We start from the raw sequence: 22,523 nt of genomic DNA, 5'->3' as shown, positions 1-22,523 counted from the left end.
CTCAGACATCTGTCCTATATCTTTCACCCCTCAATTTAAAGCTATGCCCCCTCTTGCTTGCCGTCACCATCCTAGGAAAAAGGCTCTCCCTATCCACCCTATCTAACCTTCTGATTATCTTATATGCCTCAATTAAGTCACCTCTCAACCTTCTTATCTCTAATGAAAACAGCCTTAAGTCCCTCAGCCTTTCCTCGTAAGACTTTCCCTCCATACTAGGCAACATCCTAGTAAATCTCCTCTGCACCTTTTCCAAAGCTTCCACATCCTTCCTATAATGCGGTGGCCAGAACTGTACGCAATACTCCAAGTGCGGCCGCACCAGAGTTTTGTACAGCTGCACCATAACCTCTTGGTTCCGGAACTCGATCCCTCTACTAATAAAAGTTAAAACACAGCATGCCTTCTCAGCAACCCTTCTGAAATAAATAGGGAGAGAGGGGAGGCAGATCGAAGATGGATAGAGGAGAAGATGGGTGGAGAGGAGACAGACAAGTTAAAGGGGCGGGGATGGAGCCTGTAGAGGTGAGTGTAGGTGGCGAGGTAGGGAGGGGATAGGTCAGTCCGGGGAGGACGGACAGGTCCAGGGGATGGGATGAGGTTAGTAGGTAGGAAATGGAGGTGCGGCTTGAGGTAGGAGGAGGGGATAGGTGAGAGGAAGAACAAGTTAGGCAGGCGGGGACGAGCTGGGCTGGTTTTGGGATGCAGTGGGATGCACCTAGAGGAAACCCATGCAGACATGGGGAGTACATGTAAATTCCACACAAAAGGTCCCTGGCACTGTGAACTACCATGCCACACTAATAAATTATACTTGACTACCTCGATATTGTAAGAAAAATAATAATTCAATTCCTTTGTTGTTCTTCCTTCTTTTCTGAACACCAGGCTTCCCAATACAACATAGTGGATTAATCTTATATTACACAGCACATAAATAATACCCTTTTTTCACTGCTTCAACTGAGTCTGCATGGGCACAAAATATTAACAAAGTATTCCTTTCCATTCATCTTTCCAATAATTGCAGGTTGTTTAGAACATAGAACATAGAACATAGAACAGTACAGCACAGAACAGGCCCTTCAGACTGACAGTCATATATTGAGTTTGATGATAGACTCCATCACCAAGCCATTTACACAGAGGAAAGCTACAAAATGAAACCATCATACCATAAATAGAATCAGAGATAGTGGGAACTGCAGATGCTGGAGAAGCCAAGATAATAAAATGTGAGGTTGGATGAACACAGCAGGCCAAGCAGCATTTCAGGAGCACAAAAGCTGACGTTTCGGGCCTAGACCCTTCATCAGAGAGGGGGATGGGGAGAGGGAACTGGAATAAATAGGGAGAGAGGGGGAGGCGGACCGAAGATGGAGAGAAAATAAGATAGGTGGAGAGGGTATAGGTGGGGAGGTAGGGAGGGGATAGGTCAGTCCAGGGAAGACGGACAGGTCAAGGAGGTGGGATGAGGTTAGTAGGTAGATGGGGGTGCGGCTTGGGGTGGGAGGAAGGGATGGGTGAGAGGAAGAACAGGTTAGGGAGGCAGAGACAGGTTGGACCGGTTTTGGGATGCAGTGGGTGGAGGGGAAGAGCTGGGCTGGTTGTGTGGTGCAGTGGGGGGAGGGGACGAACTGGGCTGGTTTAGGGATGCGGTGGGGGAAGGTGAGATTTTGAAACTGGTGAAGTCCACATTGATACCATTAGGCTGCTGGGTTCCCAGGCGGAATATGAGTTGCTGTTCCTGCAACCTTCGGGTGGCATCATTGTGGCACTGCAGGAGGCCCATGATGGACACGTCATCTAAAGAATGGGAGGGGGAGTGGAAATGGTTTGCGACTGGGAGGTGCAGTTGTTTGTTGCGAACTGAGCGGAGTTGTTCTGCAAAGCAGTCCCCAAGCCTCCGCTTGGTTTCCCCAATGTAGAGGAAGCCACGCCGGGTACAGTGGATGCAGTATACCACATTGGCAGATGTGCAGGTGAACCTCTGCTTAGTGTAGAATGTCATCTTGGGGCCTGGGATAGGGGTGAGGGAGGAGGTGTGGGGGCAAGTGTAGCATTTCCTGCGGTTGCAGAGGAAGGTAGCGGGTGTGGTGGGGTTGGAGGGCAGTGTGGAGGGAACAAGGGAGTCACGGAGAGAGTGATCTCTCCGGAGAACAGACAGGGGTGGGGATGGAAAAATTTCTTGGGTGGTGGGGTCGGATTGTAGATAGCGGAAGTGTCGGAGGATGATGCGTTGTATCCGGAGGTTGGTGGGGTGGTGTGTGAGAACGAGGGAGATCCTCTTTGGGCGGTTGTGGCGGGGGCGAGGTGTGAGGGTTGAGAGGGATGAGCGATCCGCCGCATCTGCTCCCACGATAAGACATTCCACTCCTGCACATCACAGATGTCCAAGTTCTTCAAGGACCGCAACTTTCCCCCACAGTGATCGAGAACGCCCGTGACCGCGTCTCCCGCATTTCCCGCAACACATCCCTCACACCCCGCCCCCGCCACAACCGTCCAAAGAGGATCCCCTTCGTTCTCACACACCACCCCACCAACCTCCGGATACAACGCATCATCCTCCGACACTTCCGCCATCTACAATCCGACCCCACCACCCAAGACATTTTTCCATCCCCACCCCTGTCTGCTTTCCGGAGAGACCACTCTCTCCGTGACTCCCTTGTTCGCTCCACAGTGCCCTCCAACCCCACCACACCCGGCATCTTCCCCTGCAACTGCAGGAAATGCTACACTTGCCCCCACACCTCCTCCCTCACCCCTATCCCAGGCCCCAAGATGACATTCCACATTAAGCAGAGGTTCACCTGCACATCTGCCAATGTGGTATACTGCATCCACTGTACCCGGTGTGGCGTCCTCTACTTTGGGGAAACCAAGCGGAGGCTTGGGGACCGCTTTGCAGAACACCTCCGCTCAGTTCGCAACAAACAACTGCACCTCCCAGTCGCAAACCATTTCCACTCCCCCTCCCATTCTTTAGATGACATGTCCATCATCGGCCTCCTGCAGTGCCACAATGATGCCACCCGAAGGTTGCAGGAACAGCAACTCATATTCCGCCTGGGAACCCTGCAGCCTAATGGTATCAATGTGGACTTCACCAGTTTCAAAATCTCCCCTTCCCCCACCGCATCCCAAAACCAGCCCAGTTTGTTCCCTCCCCCCACTGCACCACACAACCAGCCCAGCTCTTCTCCTCCACCCACTGCATCCCAAAACCAGTCCAACCTGTCTCTGCCTCCCTAACCTGTTCTTCCTCTCACCCATCCCTTCCTCCCACCCCAAGCCGCACCCCCATCTACCTACTAACCTCATCCCACCTCCTTGACCTGTCCATCTTCCCTGGACTGACCTATCCCCTCCCTACCTCCCCACCTATACCCTCTCCACCTATCTTCTTTTCTCTCCATCTTCGGTCCGCCTCCCCCCTCTCCCTATTTATTCCAGAACCCTCACCCCATCCCCCTCTCTGATGAAGGGTCTAGGCCCGAAACGTCAGCTTTTGTGCTCCTGAGATGCTGCTTGGCCTGCTGTGTTCATCCAGCCTCACATTTTATCATCGTACCATAAAGCCAGGTTTGCAACTGTCTCCATGAGAGCAAGGAAAAATTCACAATCAGTTTCAATGCAAAATAATGCATCAAATTAAAACAAATTTATTTCTTACTTTTATCGCACAATCTCAGCATTGATTATTTGGATTGACTTTTGCAAATTTGGGACTGCTTTAAATATCGATCAGTCACTCCCTTAGGTACTGTGAGCCATCAATGGAAATTAGCACCTGCTACCTTTATCTACTTTTGTGCTAGTGGCTCCCAGGAGCATTACAATGCAGATTGCTTGTGATGGTGTACAAATCTCTGTATTATCTATGTATCTTACTTCAGTGTCTCCATTGGTAGCTTGAGCAAACACAGTGCAAAAAAGCTCAGTTCACATTACAGACTGACAGCGGGTTAATAACAGGGAATAATGGCAGGCACTGGACAAAATTGTTACCCTTCTATCTACTGTACTGTCAGAAAAATAAAGACCATCTGTAAGCTGGTGCATGCTAATGGATCATGTAACACAACTTAAAAGCACAATTACTACCCTGTCCCGCTAGGCAAGACAGATAATAAAGTGTGAAGCTGGATGAACACAGCAGGCCAAGCAGCATCTCAGGAGCACAAAAGCTGATGTTTCGGGCCTAGACCCTTCATCAGAGAGGGGAATGGGGTGAGGGAACTGGAATAAATAGGGAGAGAGGGGGAGGCGGACCGAAGATGGAGAGAAAACAAGATAGGTAGAGAGGAGAGTATAGGTGAGGAGGTAGGGAGGGGATATGTCAGTCCAGGGAAGATGGACAGGTCAAGGAGGCGGAATGAGGTTAGTAGGTAGATGGGGGTGCGGCTTGGGGTGGGAGGAAGGGATGGGTGAGAGGAAGAACAGGTTAGGGAAGCAGAGACAGGCTGGGCTGGTTTTGGGATGCAGTGGGGGGAGGGGAAGAACTGGGCTGGTTTAGGGATGCTGTAGGGGAAGGGGAGATTTTGAAGCTTGTGAAGTCCATATTGATACCATTGGGCTGCAGGGTTCCCAAGCGGAATATGAGTTGCTGTTCCTGCAACCTTCGGGTGGCATCATTGTGGCACTGCAGGAGGCCCATGATGGACATGTCATCTAAAGAATGGGAGGGGGAGTTGAAATGGTTTGCAACTGGGAGGTGCAGTTGTTTGTTGCGAACCGAGCGGAGGTGTTCTGCAAAGCGGTCCCCAAGCCTCCGCTTGGTTTCCCCAATGTAGAGGAAGCCACAACGGGTACAGTGGATACAGTATACCACATTGGAAGATGTGCAGGTGAACCTCTGCTTAATGTGGAAAGTCATCTTGGGGCCTGGGATGGGGGTGAGGGAGGAGGTGTGGGGTCAAGTGTAGCACTTCCTGCAGTTGCAGGGGAAGGTGCCGGGTGTGGTTGGGTTGGAGGGGAGTGCGGAGCGGAGAAGGGAGTGGCGGAGAGAGTGGTCTCTCCGGAACGCAGACAAGGGTGGGGATGGAAAAATGGCTTGGGTGGTGGGGTCGGATTGTTGATGGCGGAAGTGTCGGAGGATGATACGTTGTATCCAGAGGTTGGTGGTGTGGTGTGTGAGAATGAGGGGGATCCTCTGGCGGCGGTTGTGGCGGGGGCAGGGTGTGAGGGATGTGTTGCAGGAAATGCGGGAGACGCGGTCAAGGGCGTTCTTGGCCACTGCGGGGGGATAATTGCGGTCCTTGAAGAACGTGGACATCTGGGATGTGCGAGAGTGGAATGCCTCATCCTGGGAGCAGATGCGGCGGAGGCGGAGGAATTGGGAATAGGGGATGGAATTTTTGCAGGAGGGTGGGTGGGAGGAGGTGTATTCTCGGTAGCTGTGGAGTCAGTGGGCTTGAAATGGACATCAGTTTCGAGCTGGTTACCTGAGATGGAGACTGAGAGGTCCAGGAAGGTGAGGGATGTGTTAGAGATGGCCCAGGTGAACTTGAGGTTGGGGTGGAAAGTGTTGGTGAAGTGGATGAACTGTTCGAGCTCCTCAGGGGAGCAAGAGGCGGCAAGGACCGCAATTTTCCCCCTGCAGTGGTCGAGAACGCCCTCTACATTGGGGAAACCAAGCGGAGGCTTGGGAACCGCTTCGCAGAACACCTCTGCTCGGTTTGCAATAAACAACTGCACCTCCCAGTTGCGAACCATTTTAACTCCCCCTCCCATTCCTTAGACAACATGTCCACATTGGGCCTCCTGCAGTGCCACAATGAGGCCACCCGAAGGTTGCCAGAACAGCAACTCATATTCCGCTTGGGAACACTTCAGCCCAATGGTATCAATGTGGACTTCACAAGCTTCAAAATCTCCCCTTCCCCCACTGCATCACAAAACCAGCCCAGCTCGTCCCGTCCCCCCACTGCATCCCAAAACCAGCCCAGCCTGTCTCTGCTTCCCTAACCTGTTCTTCCTCTCACCCATCCCTTCCTCCCACCTCAAGCCGCACCTCTATTTCCTACCTACCACCTCATCCCGCCTCCTTGACCTGTCCATCTTCCCTGGACTGACCTATCCCCTCCCTACCTCCGCGCCTCTACTCTCCTCTCTACCTATCTTGTTTTCTCTCCAACTTCGGTCCGCCTCCCCCTCTCTCCCTATTTATTCCAGTTCCCTCTCCCCATCCCCCTCCCTCATGAAGGGTCTAGGCCCGAAACATCAGCTTTTGTGCTCCTAAGATGCTGCTTGGCCTGCTGTGTTCATCCAGCTCCACACTTTGTTGTCTTGGATTCTCCAGCATCTGCAGTTCCCATTATCACTGGCTCTGATCATAGTCCATTTTGTTAATTTCAGCCACAGTCCCCAACTGCATAGTCCAGTGCATTTTTAAAAATTCAGTCATCAATTTCAGAGGCTACACATGATAAAAAGATTTTCAAATGGGTTCTTATGACGTTAATGCGGCTGAAAGACGTCTTCCACACTGTATGACTTTATGGTTCTATGTTTGTGTTCATGAGAGAAACAACTACCCACCCTGCACTTTGACTGCAATTTGCCTGTCTATGTATGTATCCAAATTTCAGAATGGAGTTGTCTTGGAAAGATTACAACCAATTTGATAAAATGTGCCAAAAGATCAGATTCACTGTACAAACATGACTGATAATTATGAAACATTGCATTAAAGCACTATGAATGGAAATACCTTTTACTGCACTATGTGTTGGTTATCCTGTACGTTTCCTCCAAAAATCCAAATTCAAATACGTGAAAATACATTCAATTAACAGTTCAAGTCGACGTACATAAAGTGCAATACAGTTTTGATTTGTTTTCAATTCAGACATGAGATGCTTCATTATTGTTGCATTTACACTGCATATTTCATGCCAAGTATTGTCTTGTGATATAGGTCACAGAGTTGTGCACAGTTGCTAACCAGCCTACTTTGGTGGGTAGACTTAGAATGGTGATCAGGGTTTGAGTGAAGATTTGTAACTCAGGTACTAGTTGTAGATGTTGGTATATTCGCTGAGCTGGGAGGTTCGATAGCAGTCATTTCGTCCCCTCACTAGATGACACCGTCAGTGCTGTGGAGTCTCCTGTGAAGTGCTGTTGTCTTGTGCTAGTCTGAATCGATATAGTCTGGCTTTTGCTGCTTCTGGTAGGTGCTGTTTCTGGCTGTACATTGTAATGGTCAGCATATTGGGTCTAATTCAGTCTGTTTGTTGATGAAGTCCACAGATGAATGCCAAGCCTCCAAGAATTCCCTGGCTGTCCTCTGTTTGGATTGTCTTATGATAGTCGTGTTATCCCAGTTGAAAGTATGATTCTTGTCTGTGTGTACTGAAACCAAGGACACCTGGTCGAGTTGTTTAGTTGCTAGTTGGTGTTGGTGGATGTGGGTTGCTAGTCGTTTGCCTGTTTTCCCATGTAGTGTTTTGTGCAGTCTCCACATAGTATCTTGTAAGCCATATTCGTCCTGTCCATGGTTTTTCATGGGTCTTTAACTCTGGTCACTTGCCGTCTTAGTGTGGCTGCCAGTTTGTGTGTTGTCATGATTCCTAGCAGTCTGAGTAGTCTCGCTGTCAGCTCTGAGGTGTTTTTTTTATATATGGTAAGGTGGCTATTGTTTGGGGTTTTGGTGTGCCCTGGTTGTGTTGTCTGTTGACTCAGCATCTGTTCACCCACAGTAGCTCCTTCATACCACATGATGTTCAGCTTCACCTATCTGATGATTAGAGATGCTACCTGGTCGTTTCAGGTAGAGATAAGACTGCATGACGTCTCACAAAGATAAGGACCCTCCAGACCTCATACTGTTGACGTTGAAGAAATTAGCAGTCGTGCCCCACTCCAAACTCTCGTATTTAGCAAATGCAAATCTCCAAAGCCAAACAAAAACCTGCTCATTTGTAGAATTTAAGCTGATTAGTCTATCACCTGGTTTGTCAAGGGGTCAGTCCTCAATAACCTATATCAGTTTCTGTGTTTTTCCACCAGTGTAGAAAGGGTTTGTCTGTGTCCCAATGATAGAAGTTGCCCCCCAATCAAAATATTAAATCTTCGATACAAAATGTTTGAACCCACACTTCTATCTCCATTTTACCTTTGTAGTGTACAATTATTTATAATAAGCTTATATTTAGAATGTAATGATGAAAATATTTCTATAACATTTTATATACCCTCGCATCTCAACTTCTCACCCAAGTCTTTTGAAGTGCAGTACTGATGTGTCGGTAATAGTAGAGGTCTGTTTACTTCTATTCCTCCCTGTTATTATCACAGTAATCTTATTAAATTTCCTTAATCCTTCAATCAGCAGTTTTCATTTCCAGAGGACAGACTTGCAAAAATTTACTATACTCTGCTGAGCAGTAAAAGATGTCCCATAGAATCCCTACTGTTAAGAAGTAGGCCATTCAGCCCATCAAGTCCATACCACCCCTTCCAAAGAACATCCAAACCAGACTCACCCCTCTACCCTATAACCCTGCATTCCCCATGGCCAATCCCCCCAGCCTGCACATTTTTGGACTGAGAGAGGATACCAGAGCCCCCGGAAGGAAACCCACACAGACACAGAGTGAATGTACAAACTCTGGACAGACAGCCATCTGAGGGTGGAATTGAACCTGGGTCCCTGGCTCTGTGAGTCAACGGTACTAACCAATGAGCCACAGTGCGTCAGTTCAGTAGTGGGCTACAAATTTATTCAGACTGAAGAATTGCAATTGGCAATCTGGCCATGCTCAGTCTAATGAGACAGGCAGGGCATAAACTTCTTGCTGCCTCCTGACTTGGACAATGTCAGCATGCAGCGCAGTACAATTCACAAAGCAGCCTGGCTGTTCACGCACTCGGGATGAGATGAAACCTCCCATACTTAAAGGCAGCCTGTACTGCTTAAAGGGAAGCTGCCCTGAATGGATAGAGGATCCTGCTGCCAATGTTGCAGTTGGAAATGAGAGATGGCGTACTGGGGTGGCAGAATGATTTCTATGATTCATGGATTCTATGCTTAGTCATGGATCTCAACAGGAGAAATTTGTTTTGTTTCTGTGGGAGGTAAGGGTGTCCAGGAGGGCCTCAAGGGTCATCTCCGAAAAGAATGGGAGCTAATGCCCAGCATGAGAAATCTAGATCAGAAGCAGAAACTGTTGGAGAAACTCAGCAGGTCCGGCAGCATCTGTGGAGAGAGAAATAGAGTTAATGTTTTGAGTCCAGTGAGCCTTCTTCAGAAGTGAAACGTAGACTTTGGCATTGATATCCTTTCACTTCTGAAAGGAGGTTTAGTGATCTTTATATGGATGGTTAAAATCACTAAGTTAATTATCAGAGGTTACCTTCTACCCATCACCCTACTTCATACTGCTCCCACATACCTCAAGCTGTTCAGCTATGACAGGAAAATCATAGTGCAAAACCCTGACTAACATAAAGACAGAAAAACCTGGAGAAACCCAGAAGGTCTGGAAGCAGCTGAGGAGAAACAGAGTTAATAATTCAGCCCAATATGACGTCTTCGGAATTGCTAAATCTTCAGGGCCTCACTGCATACAGGAAGGGAGATGGAGGCCTGGAAAATAGAGGAGCCATCCAGTGTGTGGTTTCCATGATATCCTACACTGGGCATTCTTGCAAAAACGGTTGGGGTCAGGAGAGTGACATGCTCCCCTTGGTGAGTAGCTAATCATGCTCATAAGGGTTGAATTTAGATCTATATAGGAGGCTATAGGAGATTATCTAATGGGCCAAGTGAACTCATTTGCCTAAATTATGTTTCCTAATACACTCATTGGATGTGGGCATGCAGGATGTTGGATAAACCAATGCTTATTGCCCATCTCTGGTTTGCCTTGAGAAGGTGGTGATGATCTGCCTTTTTGAACAGCTACAGTCCATGTTCTGTAGGCACTACCACAATGCAATTAAGAAGGGAATTCCAGGATTTTGACCCAGCGATAGTGAAAGAGTGGTGATCCTATTCCATGTCAGGATGGTGAGTGGCTTGTAGTGGAAATTGCAGGTGTTAGTGTTCCCATATATCTGCTACCTTTGACCTTCTAGATAGAAGCGATCATGGGTTTCATAGAATTGTAGATTTCCTACAGTATGGAAGCAGGCCATTCGGTCTACACTGATCATCCCTGTAACCCTGCATTTCTCATGGCTAATCCACCCAGGCTGCACATCCCTGGACACTATGATCAATTTAGCACGACCAATGCATCTACCCTGCACATCTTTGGACTGTGGGAGGAAACTGGAGCACCTGAAGGAAGCCCACACAAGCGGGGAGAATGTGCAAACTCTACACAGACACTCGCCCAAGGCTGGAGTGAAACCCAGGGCCTGGATGCCGTGAGGAAGCAGTGCTAGCCACTGAGTCACGGTGCCACCAATTTGGAAGTTGCTTTCTAAAGATCTTTGGTGAGTATCTAGAGTGCATCCTGTAGACAGTACACACAGCTGCCATTGAGCATCAGTGATGGATGTTTGTCGATGTGTTGCCTGTTATGACATGGAGATAACAAACCAAACGAAATCAGCCTATCACTTGATGAACAGCCCAACACCCCAAGTTAAAGCATTCAATGATTCAAAAAAATTGCTCAGTTGTTCCTCATCAGACTTTCTGAATTATAGGTCTTAGGCACTAAGTTTACAGCTTAAACAAAAGCTATTAGTTTATTATTAACAATGTAACATTTGCAGAACACAACTAACAACAAGGCAAATAACTAAAGCCTGGTATTTAAAGGCCAATCTTCTTTGATCATAAACATTGACTCATAGACAGACAAGCAGACTGACAGTCAGTCAAACAGACAAACTTAAGGGATGAATTAAAATTGAAATAAAAGAATTGTAATTTGGAAGTTCATCAAAGCAGCTTTAAATAACAGATAGCTGACCTTCAGAAACCTTTCCATTGGTATTTAGCACCTAATCCTAGAATGTAAAAATGTGAAATTAAGGAGTGGGCATTCTTACGTTGATAAATACTTAGATTACTTTATTTTACAGTATCTAAATTAAGTTGTGAATTCAAAAGCGGACATTACCCTTTAGTTATGAACTATACAGAGCAAAGAGGCGTAGATATTCCACTTCATTTAGCAGGGATAATAATAATCAGAAAATGTAATAGAATAAGTGTTTTTCTATCACATAATTTCTCAGGCCACTGCAGCATAAAATTTATTATCATTTATTAAACCATCAAAATTAATCAGGATGTGGTTACTTTGGCTGCTGTATGTTTTATGTCCCTTTGACTTTATTTTTAAACATTGTTTGCTGAACGCAGAGAATTTAAACATTACCGTATTGCAACAGTCAGATCCAGAATTACAAGCACAACACAAGGAATGTTTTTATTACTTACTCATAGCACATGAGCAACACACTCTGGGCCAGCACTTATTCTTCATCACTAATTACCCTTGAGAAGGTGGTGGTGAGCTGTATTCTTGAACTGCTGCAGTCCATGTGCTGTAGGTAGGCACACAATGGCCTTAAGGGGTGAATCCCAGGATTTTAACTGAACAACATGGAAGGAGCAGCGATATATTTTCATATTAAGATAGTGTATGTCTTTGAGTTATTTCCATGTATTTGCTGCCCTGGTTGTGGGTTTGAAAGATGCTGTATAAGAATTTTTAGTGAATTTCTGGTTTTAGATGATACACGCTACTGCTGCTGAGCATCAGTGATGGATGGAGTGGATTTTGAAATTTGGTGTCAAACAAACATGCTGCTTTGTCCTGGATCATTTCAAGCTTCATGAGTGTTGTAAGGAGTTGTGCTGTGATAATACTGTGGCTTTTAGCGGTGTATCTTATCCTTTCTTTTGAAGAAAGGTTAGGATAGAGGCACCAAGTTGTCTCTGCCAAGCCAATAAAGTAAATGGCTTGTGAGGCCCTGTGAGTTTTAAAGTTAGAACAATAGAAGAAGCATGTATGGGTGGAGTCAGGCTCCCACAGAACCAGGGTTCTCGTTTAGTTTTCAGTTGTTGGAGTTTTGAAGTTGCCTGTGGAAGCTGTTACATCTTCCTCTGTTACAGCTAAAGGCTGGAGGTCTCTCTGTCCCTGTCAGCCTTTACTTTTGTTATTCGTTTCATCACAGTCACATCACATCAAAAACATCACACGTGAAACAATCTTTTTTTTACTGTGTTCACCTTTGCTAAGAAATGTTACTATATTGAAGTTTGGTAATTAAAAAATCTATTAGTCTGTTAATTTTTCCAATAGAATTAAAGTTATACCAGTTCTTATTTCTTTTGTTTGTCTTTTCACCTAAATGTAAGAATAAAGCATGTTTTGCTCAATGCTAATTAGTGTGACCAATTAAATTACATTTAACACAGCACCTTACACTTGCCATCAGATATGATAAAAGTTATGTTCAAATAGACTATGTTCAAAAATTGATATATTTGAAAGGAGTTTAGTCTGGTCTGTAACAGTAGTCATCCAGGCAAGAGTGAAGCATTCCAACATACTCCAGTTTTGTGCCTTGTGGATGGTGGTCAGGCTTTGGGAGTCAGGGCCTGAGTTATTCATTGCAGTATTCCTAACCTCAGACTTACTGTCATAGGCAGTGAATTATATGGCATGACTAGCTCAACTTCTGTGATTCGAGTAGGATTTTAGTAGAATCCCAACTGCATTTCAAAGAAAAAAATCGATAGGACAAAATTATTTGTTTCTGACTGAACAACTTAATCCTTTGTGACAATAATCCTGTATTGACAATGCTTCTTATATTGCTATTCTCGTGTTTTCCAATCTGATACTCATGAAGTTCTTAACTGTGCTTTCTTAATGTGTGGACATAACTGGCAAAGCCTACATTTATTAGTCAGGCCTAATTTCCGCTAAGATGCTGGCTGCTGATTCTTTGCTCTGTTTTAAATTCTTTTATTTCGGGGACTTCTATACCTAGCCAGAGCAGATCTTTATCTCATGAATCTTTTGCAGATTCTGTCAATATCTTCTTTCCAACTGATTTTCATTTGTCCATCAAATGCTTCGCATGAATTTTAATGAGGGGTCTGGACCAGGTTTACACAGAAAAGACTCCAGGAGTTCAAATCTATTAACCCTGCTCTGCTGAACCGATGATGGCCCATAGCCCAACTTACCTCCACCTCCAACCTGCCAGCCAAATCAAGCATGCATTGCGATTTTAGATTAAACAATGCAGTGTAGTGAGTACCGGGGCTCATTTTAGTTTCTTAATGTGTCCTTCTGTGAGGGTAAAAACACAGGCATCTTTTGGTATTGCATTTTGCTTGTGTTTACAGGTGAAATATCAAAATATTGAAACAAAATATGGACTTTGTCAAAAAAAATTGAGGCAGGCATATCTCGGCCACTGGTCAGGTGGGGTCGGCTCAATGTGGTCATGGTGATGCATGTGCCTGAGGTCTGGGTACTTCTTGTCTGAGGAATCCAGTTGTCTTGCTCAAGGTGGTGGTGGCAGGTAGTTAATGGGGTTCTGTCCAGAGAAACTATAGAGAAAGAAGAATAGTAAGCAAGTGAGGCAAAGAACCAGGATAATTTCTCCGAGTTAGCAAGCAGTACTGCTGAATTAGACAGATTTGCATATGGCTGACCTGAAATTTCTTAGAACTGTGACTGAATGCAGAAATAAATAAACACGAAAAGCAGTCTGTTGAAAAAAAAATCATGGGGTAGGACTATTGCTGGCTGAGCCTATCTGCATTTCCTTTTACCTGAAAAGCTTGTAAGGTAATTTCAGGGGTAGTTAGGAATCAATGGGTGTACGGTGGGTTTGAAGTTAAATGGCCAGGTCAGATAAGGACTGCTGATTTCTTTTCCAAAATAATGTTGGTGAACCAGTTGGGTATTTGCAACAATCAACAATGGCACATAGCTAACATTAGCTTCACTTTTAATCCAGATTTTTAAAAAATTGAATTCTAATTTTGTCACCTGTCATGGTGGGATTTGAATGCATGTTTTAGAGCATTGGCCTGTGGTTCTGGGTCCAGGCTATATTATCATTGTGTCACCACAGTGTCTCCAAATAATAGCAGATGACTGGAATGACACAACAGTATGAAAGACATAAGTACTTAAAAGATATTACCTGTCAAGTCATGTCCTTTTGTATCAGGAAAACATACTGAAACTTGCTTTCGAAACTGGAGAAGGTTTCAAACTCCTCCAGTAGGTTGAAGTTAGAAAATTACTCAATGCAATCGGGAACAGGTGCATAATGTATACTGGTTTCAACTGTAAAAATAAAAGCAATGCGCAGATGTTTTCTGATGATGTTTTAACATGACTGCAGTGCATTGTGGCCTCTGTTCCTTTCTCGGTTTCTCCAAGTGATCAACTTGTTCTCTCTGTTGTGTCATCAGGTGAAGTGTCTCAAAGAGAGATGATAAACAATGGGGGAGGGGGGTAATTACTGTCTTCTGCACAATTATTCTGGTTGGCTTTACTGAGGAGAAATGGCAGCAGATTGGGAACTGAATGATTGATCATCCTTTCAGTGAGAGAAATGGGTGTGAGGAGAACAACAGGGAGGAAGAAAATAAAAAAAAACGAAGTTGTCCTTATTTCTTCTATTGTTATTGTTTCCTGCACTAAAATATTAATTGTGATCACTCTGAACTATTGCCTGATGAGATTGCAATTACCACTCCAATTTAAATGATTTGCTTGTTTTTAAACATTCCCATCACGAAGGTCATTATATTCCAGGTGCCTACCTGATGTTCTCTCACATGGAACATCATGATTATTTTAGATATGGTTACTCGGTGGATGCAATATCTCTACTGGTAAAACTTACAGTGTAAATAATGATGTCTTCAAGTATTTTACAGGATTAGCAGATGTAGTGTTTATTTGGCAAAACGTTACCCTTTCTCTCTCACATTGTCTTCAAATTAAAGCTTCTCAGCATCCAGAGACAGCATTAACAAAGAGAAAATCCAAGGTATCTCAGACAGGTTCTCACATTCATATTCCTAAGTCAATATAACAGTGTTATCCCTGTACCTTTGTTTGAGGAATGTGTCTGACAGGAATTAACAAGTGGCACCAACATAGAACGAGCATGGAAAGTAATGTCGAGGCAACATTGCATGCAGCAAGATGGCTTATCTTGGATACCTGCTCCTTAATACTTTGTCAGATGGGATCAAACAAATGTTTTGCATATGATAAATGACCAGGCCTTTAGAAATGAAGTGATATAGCTAGATGCCCTGAAAGAAAGTCTGTTGCCCTTCTTCTGATAGAGGAAGACTGAGTAAGGGTGGGGAAAGAGGTTCCTAAATGTTTTGCTGGAGAGCAGAAGGCTGCCACTCCCAGAGACAGAGATCGACATTCTCTCTGCATTGCCTGGGATCAGTGAAACACTTTATCTGAAGAAAGGTCCAGACCCGAAACATCAACTTTCCTGCTCCTCTGATGCTGCCTGGCCTGCTGTGTTCATGCAGCTCTACACCTTGTTATCTCATCAATAATGGAATGGGTGCTTTTCCTATCTCTCCAACTGATGTATTATTTATAATCTTGTTTACTACAATTGGCTCTTCTAGCTAGACTCGGATTCTCACTACCACACTAGTCCAGGCAGGCCTGACTATTTCCTAGACTACAAAGGTTGGTGGCGCCAGTCTTCATCATGAGCATTTAACAACTCATACATGTTAGACAGCTGTTGTGAAACAATGGTCAGGACCTCAGTGGCTGCCTGAAGGATCCAACATAAGGAAAGGGGTAACCAGCTGATAACCAACCCCACCTTTACAGCTAAAAACCCCAGCAGGTCTCTCTCCTGATTCCCACTTTGCAATTTCTCTCTCACCATCAGTCCATCTTCCTGTGTGGGTGCATGTTGATCCCTAAGCCTCAGGTTGATGTAATAGCCACAACAGCCACCACAGTGGTGCTACTTGACCCTAGGGAGTGCCCGCCACTTCTTAGTTAAGTGCCAGACTGGTCTATAATGTGGAGAGATCTTTCCCAAATTGTGGTACTGAGCTATTGTTAGCTATTCTGCCGACGAGGTTTGTCTTGCCTGTAGCCATTAAATATTGTCTATCATGTCACTTCCGGCAAGAAATGCCATTGTTACTCAGTCTAAATTAAAATGCATTTGATTTCAGCCCAGAAATAACACTCTTGAACTTTTCTAGTACTCTTCAGGAGGCCCAGCAAACCAATCTGTTTTATTGTAAAGATGATTTGCCATTATATAGAACCTTTTGGTTTAAAATAACACTTTGGATTCGGAAATAGAAATAGAGAGGTGGAGAAATTAAGAAGGAAATTACAGAACTTAGGGTCTAGTTTGTTTTAATATGCGGATGCTGCTGCTATCATGTTTTAAGAGGGTTATGTGCCTTACTTCATTACACATTTCTACCCGGTCTGTATCTCTTGCTCTGCTGCTGTCAGAGTAACATCATTATCTTTTTTTTAATATCTAGAAATGCTTTCATGCACAACTGAACTTTTTTCCCCAATCACCAAATCACTCATATTACTTTGTATATTGATTCACCACCGTGAAATCCCCTACATTTAAAAAAAAATCAATTTACCTGCAAAGCCCATTAAGGACAGTACAATACCATCAAAGAAGAGCGAGAGATAGAGAGAGGGAAAGGGCATTAAATCAAAATGAAGTTGCAGGAGGATTTCATTGGCATAGTCAAATCCTATTATAAAACAGGCAGCTGATGGCATACCTGCTGATGGCTAAGCAATTAAAACAGGGAGTGCCAAAATGCTAGAATTGGAAGACAACAGGCAACTTAACGGGGACTGGAAGGGATGACAGACATTGGAATAGGTGGACTGCTATAAGGTTTTTTTTAAATGTTCTCTATCACCTTATTAAGGCAAAGAATGGACATTGCCAATATTGCCAGTATTACCATTTGCATAATATTGACAGACCTCCTGTATATTGCTGCTAAAGACCCACATCATGTTGGAAATATATCAGTATGTTAATGATGCACCCTGTTACGAATGCACACTTGATCAGTAAGCTAAGGTGAAAGTGAGATTGGTCATGAACTATTTTGCAACCCAGGCAGCTTATCCTCACACTCGCCATTGCTTTTAAGAACTTACTGAAATCATGCATTAAAGTCATCACAGAAAGTTTGAACTTTTAATTAACAGCTTAAGTACACTTTTAGCAGCATGGTAATGAAGCATTTAAGATGCTTAATTATTTTTCTTCCTTTTTAGTTCTCTCTGCTTTACCTCAATCCAAATTCAACCTTGATTGAGAAGTTTATTTCTGCGCTGGCTCCTCTATATGCATCATCCACCCGTCAGTCTTATTAAACTCATTGAGAGTGAAACTACGCCAAGTCGTCATCCAAGGCTGGTCTCTCCAAGGTTATTTCTGAGAGTCAAACTCTGTTCAACATTTCACTATCTGTAACTGATACAGCTTCAAGAGACCAACTCTAAAACTTCCTTACCCCAGTCATTAACGCTCATTTATTAAAAATGTAATTTCTTGACTCAGGTATTCATACAGTCATAGAGTCATAAGCATGGGAACAGACCCTTTGGTCCAACTCAACCATGCTGACGAGACATCCTAATCTGACCTAGTGCCATTTGTCAGCATTTGGCCTTTGTCCCTCTAAACCTTTCCTATTCATGTACCCTTCCAGATGCCTTTTCAATATTGTAATTGTACCACCACTTCCTCTGGCTGCCCATTCCATACACTCACCACCTTCTGCATGAAAAATTACCCAATAGGCCCCTTTTAAATCTTTCTGCTCTCACCTTAAACCTATGTCCTTCAGTTTTGGACTCACACGCTGGGAGAAAGACTTTGGCTTTTCACCCTATCCATGCCCCTCATGATTATATTAACCTCTGTATGGTCATCCTTCAGTATCAGATGTTCCAGGGAAAATAGCCCCAGCCTATTCAGCCTTTTCCTGTAGCTCAAACCCTCCAGTTCCAGCGCCATCCCTGTAAGTCGTTTCTGCACTGTCAAGTTTAATAACATACATCCTAGAGATGGGCAACCAGAATTGCACACAGTATTCCAAAAGTGGTCCCACCAATGTCCTGTACAGTCACAACATGACATCCGAGCTCCGACTCTCAATGTTGTGACCAATGTAGGCAAGTGTACAAAATTCCTCCTTCACCAACCTGACTACCTGTGATTCCACTTTTAAAGGAATTGCCAAACTCCTGAGTGCCCCAGAGTCCTTGCTATGCAACCATCCGTTCATGTGTCAGAAAATTGCAGGACAAAACATTTTCAAATTATCATCAAATCAACCTGTTCAGAGATGTTATGACCCAACTACAGGCCAAGTGAGAATTAAACCTCGGCCTTTTGATCCCGAGATAGGGACACCACTACGACACCAGAAGAGCCCTCCAGAATATCTTCGAGATGAAGAATTCAGTTTGACATCTTTCAAGAAAATTAAGCCAGTTTGTGAGAGATCTGATTTGGATAAGGAAAACATTGTTTTTTTTTGTTCATTTACGGAATGTGGATGATGCTTTCCAAATCAACATTTATTGTCCTAAGGGTGTGTAAGAGTCAACCACATTGCTGTGGATTTATGTCAGAATGTCAATAGGTCAGAATGGCATATTTCCTTCCCAGCAAACCATCAGTAAACCAAGATAACAAAGTGTGAAGCTGGATGAACACAGCAGGCCAAGCAGCATCTCAGGAGCACAAAAGCTGACATTTCGGGTGTAGAGCCTTCATCAGAGAGGGGGATGGGGAGAGGGTTCTGGAATAAATAAGGGGAGAGGGGGAGGTGGACCGAAGATGGAGACAAAAGAAGATAGGTGGAGAGGGGAGTATAGGTGGGGAGGTAGAGAAGGGATAGGTCAGTCCAGGGAAGACGGACAGGTCAAGGAGGCGGGATGAGGTAGTAGGTAGGAAATGGAGGTGCGGCTTGATGTGGGAGGAAGGGATGGGTGAGAGGAAGAACAGGTTAGGGAAGCAGAGACAGGCTGTGCTGGTTTTGCGATGCAGTGGGGGGAGGGGAAGAACTGGGCTGGTTTAGGGATGCATTGGGGGAAGGGGAGATTTTGAAGCTTGTGAAGTCCACATTGATACCATTGGGCTGCGGGGTTCCCAAGCGGAATATGAGTTGCTGTTCTTGCAACCTTTGGGTGGCATCATTGTGGCACTGCAGGAGGCCCATGATGGACATGTCGTCTGAGGAATGGGAGGGGGAGTTAAAATGTTTTGCGACTAGGAGGTGCAGTTGTTTATTGTGCACCGAGTGAAGGTGTTCTGCAAAGTGGTCCCCAAGCCTCCGCTTGGTTTGTGGGTGGAGGGGACGGACTGGGCTGGTTTTGGGATGCAGTGGGGGAAGGGGAGATTTTGAAGCTTGTGAAGTCCACATTGATACGATTGGGCTGAAGCCTAATCTCATGTTCCCCCACTGCATCCCAAAACCAGCCCAGCTTGTCCCCGCCTCCCTAACCTGATCTTCATCTCACCTATCCCTTCCTCCCACCTCAAGCTGCACCTCCATTTCCTACCTACCAACCTCATCCCGCCTCCTTGACCTGTCCGTCCTCCCCGGATTGACATATCCCCTCCCCATCTATACTCTCCTCTCCACCTATCTTCTTTTCTCTCCATCTTCAGTCCGCCTCCGCCTCTCTCCCTATTTATTCCAGGACACTCTCCCCATCCCCTTTTCTGATGAAGGGTCTAGGCCCGAAATGTCAACTTTAGTGCTCCTGAGATGCTGCTTGGCCTGCTGTGCTCATGCAGCTGCACACTTTAATTGGCAGTGGTTATGTCGTTGGCATTAGGTACACCTCCCTCCACCTTCCAGACTTTTATTGAATTCATGTTTCATCATCTGCTGTGTACGCCTGGAACCCACGTCTCAAAGACATTCACATGAGTTTCTGGATGAGTAACCCTGTTATATTACCATCACATCACCGCCTCCCCTTCTGCATCTGGAAGTGAGGGAAAACATGCGCATCTGCACTGAAAGACTTTGCAGCAAATTCTGTTATAGAAAAGCACAATGGAGAATGTGTTTTTTTGATTGTTTCATTGCATTTTACTCATCCTTGTCAACAGATGAAGAAATAGCTTTGTTCATTCTCTTGGGAGAACAGTTTGTTACTTTAATGATCCACCTGTTTGAACTGTTGGATCAAAAGTTATATAATTGGGAAAAAATTAAACCAATTTGTACCCTTCATTATCGTATATCTCCTGTTGCTGACTGCAAGTGTTACCGTCGATGATTGCCATACAGAAATACCAGGCCAGACATAGCACTTAATTGATTATTTTGAGGATGTTCAACAGAAGAAATACTAATAAAAAAAAAGAGATTAAAGCTGCTGACACTTTGCTGGCATTTATCTCTGACCTGATATGCTCCCTGGATATGTATTTGCTGAAAAGATAATTTGGGTTTCTGAAACCACCAGGAAATGATTACACAAACAAGACCAAATTTTCTATTCACCGTGTAATAAATTGTACAATTACGGAAACGTATTGCACCTCAAACTGCAATTGTTGTGACATGAGTCTTAGGGCTGACTTTAAGACTTATTGATGTTTTCACACAAGAAATTACTTCAGCCTCTCCTTACTGAGATAAATTCTGCATGAACTACAAAAAGATTGTGTGGACCAGAATCATTGTGTAGAGTTATTTTGAATAGGTTTTCATTAAACTTAATAACTACATATTCGAGCCACTTAAAACTATGCTGGCATTCATTTTTATCTCAGAAAATTGCCAGTCCAAAAAATGCTCCTTCTCTGTTGAAATGTAATGGTTTGTTAACTGTGGATCACTGTAGATAAGTCAGACACAAAGCTAACACCCAGAATGGGAGATCTAATGGTCTTGTCCTTCACATTGCAGTTTACGATCCTAGAGCAAGCAAATGGGATTGTAATAACTTCATTGCGGTGTTTTTAACTCGAGAGGCAACAACAACTTGCATTTATGTAGAACCTTATCATGGAATAGCTTTTGCATCTCAGATCTATACATTTTCAAGAATCCATGAGACAAAAAGTAACTCAAGGCAGATCCAAAGGAGAAGATATTAGGATGGCACTATTTAAAGTTTAACCGAAGATGTGAGCTTTAAAGAGCATCGTAAAGAAGCAGAAGGTGATAGAAAGCTAGATCAATTTATGGGGCGGGTAGAATAAGGAGTCAAAGACACTACCATTGATAGAAAGGTGAGGAGTGTGAGGCTGGAGACAGGGCAATGAACACTTTCACTGCTGAGCTCGAGGCAATAATGGGATGAAGGGGGAAACTTGCATTACTAACAAAGGTTTTATTAATTTAAAACAAACTTGTATTTATGTAACCTTTCATGACTTCTGAATATTCCAATGCACCTACCCAGTTTATTATGCACCTGAAGGTTTAATTGCTCTTGTAATGTAGGAAGTACTACAGCTAAATCGTGCACTCCAACTCCAAAAGCAGCAATGTTGTAAGGAAAATCTCTTCTTGTGTTGAGGAATGAGGGATAATTATTGGTCAGGACACTAGATAACTCCTTTGTTCTCCTCTGAATTAGTGCTAAGGAGACTTTTACATCCACTTATAAGCTCAGATAGAGCCCCAGTACACCATCTCAACTGAAAGACAGCATTCTCCCAGTACCCAAATTGGACAGATAACCTCAACTGTTCTGCGTGAATCCAGGAATGGGGCTGGAAGCTATGACACCATCACAGATGGTATTAAATCAGACATGGTTGACAGAAAGGGGCAAAGCCATGACAGAATTTAAACAAGAGAATAAGAATTTCAGATTTGAGATGATAGAACATTGACAGCCAGGATAGGTTGATGCGTGGGGTAATGGACAAAGGTGATAGAGTGCAGGCACCTAAGCTTACACCATCTTACAGAGTGTGGGTGTCCATTGCCAAAAAGCATTGAATTGCCAAATGGCATAATTCTTCTTTCTAAATGTAAGCTTGGCTTTGCTAATATCCAATTAGCCTCTGAATCATAATGTTTTGGCATTTTTGTGACAAGTGACTCATCTCCACCCTTCTCTAAAGCCTCTCCACCACCTATAAAGTATGTCAGAAAAGCGATGGATGACTCCCCACTCACCACACTGAGTACAGCTGGAATTATACTCCAGAGGCTTGTCACCATCTGTACAGTAAAGGGTTAATAATGCTTTTACTCAATAGCTACTGAGCATGTATGAAAGAAGCTATGTCATAGCAATGTCAGATCACATGGAACTAGAGTCTGAGTCTGTATGGTTCTGGCATTATGCCTTCTTTCAAAATGTATTGTAAATAGTTATCTTTTAATAAAGCATGATAATGTTTGCTCACCAAAATCTTGGACCTCAAATTATTACACCATGCAAAACAAAATTGTCATTTTGGATAACAGTTCATCAACAAGGTTAAACATTCACCCCATCATTGATATGCAATGAGCGCAGTGCAATAGCATAGCTTGTATA

The 22,523-nt window shown here is 44.2% G+C and overlaps 1 protein-coding gene across 1 annotated transcript in view; it reads right to left on the bottom strand.

Annotated features, from left to right (window-relative positions):
• Positions 1-13,252, bottom strand: part of LOC125450381 (lysosomal protective protein-like) — a 33,781-nt gene extending 20,529 nt beyond the window's left edge. Inside the window, exon 1 of the mRNA XM_059652655.1 lies at positions 13,169-13,252. Within this exon, the coding sequence (XP_059508638.1) occupies positions 13,169-13,252 (84 nt within the window). The remainder of the gene's footprint in view (positions 1-13,168) is intronic.
• Positions 13,253-22,523: the final 9,271 nt, after the last annotated feature.

The sequence above is a fragment of the Stegostoma tigrinum genome, chromosome 19, assembly GCF_030684315.1.
Source record: "Stegostoma tigrinum isolate sSteTig4 chromosome 19, sSteTig4.hap1, whole genome shotgun sequence".
Lineage (NCBI taxonomy): Eukaryota > Metazoa > Chordata > Chondrichthyes > Orectolobiformes > Stegostomatidae > Stegostoma > Stegostoma tigrinum.
The sequence above is the reverse complement of the archived record's forward strand: the minus strand, read 5'-3'. Positions and strand labels throughout refer to the sequence as shown.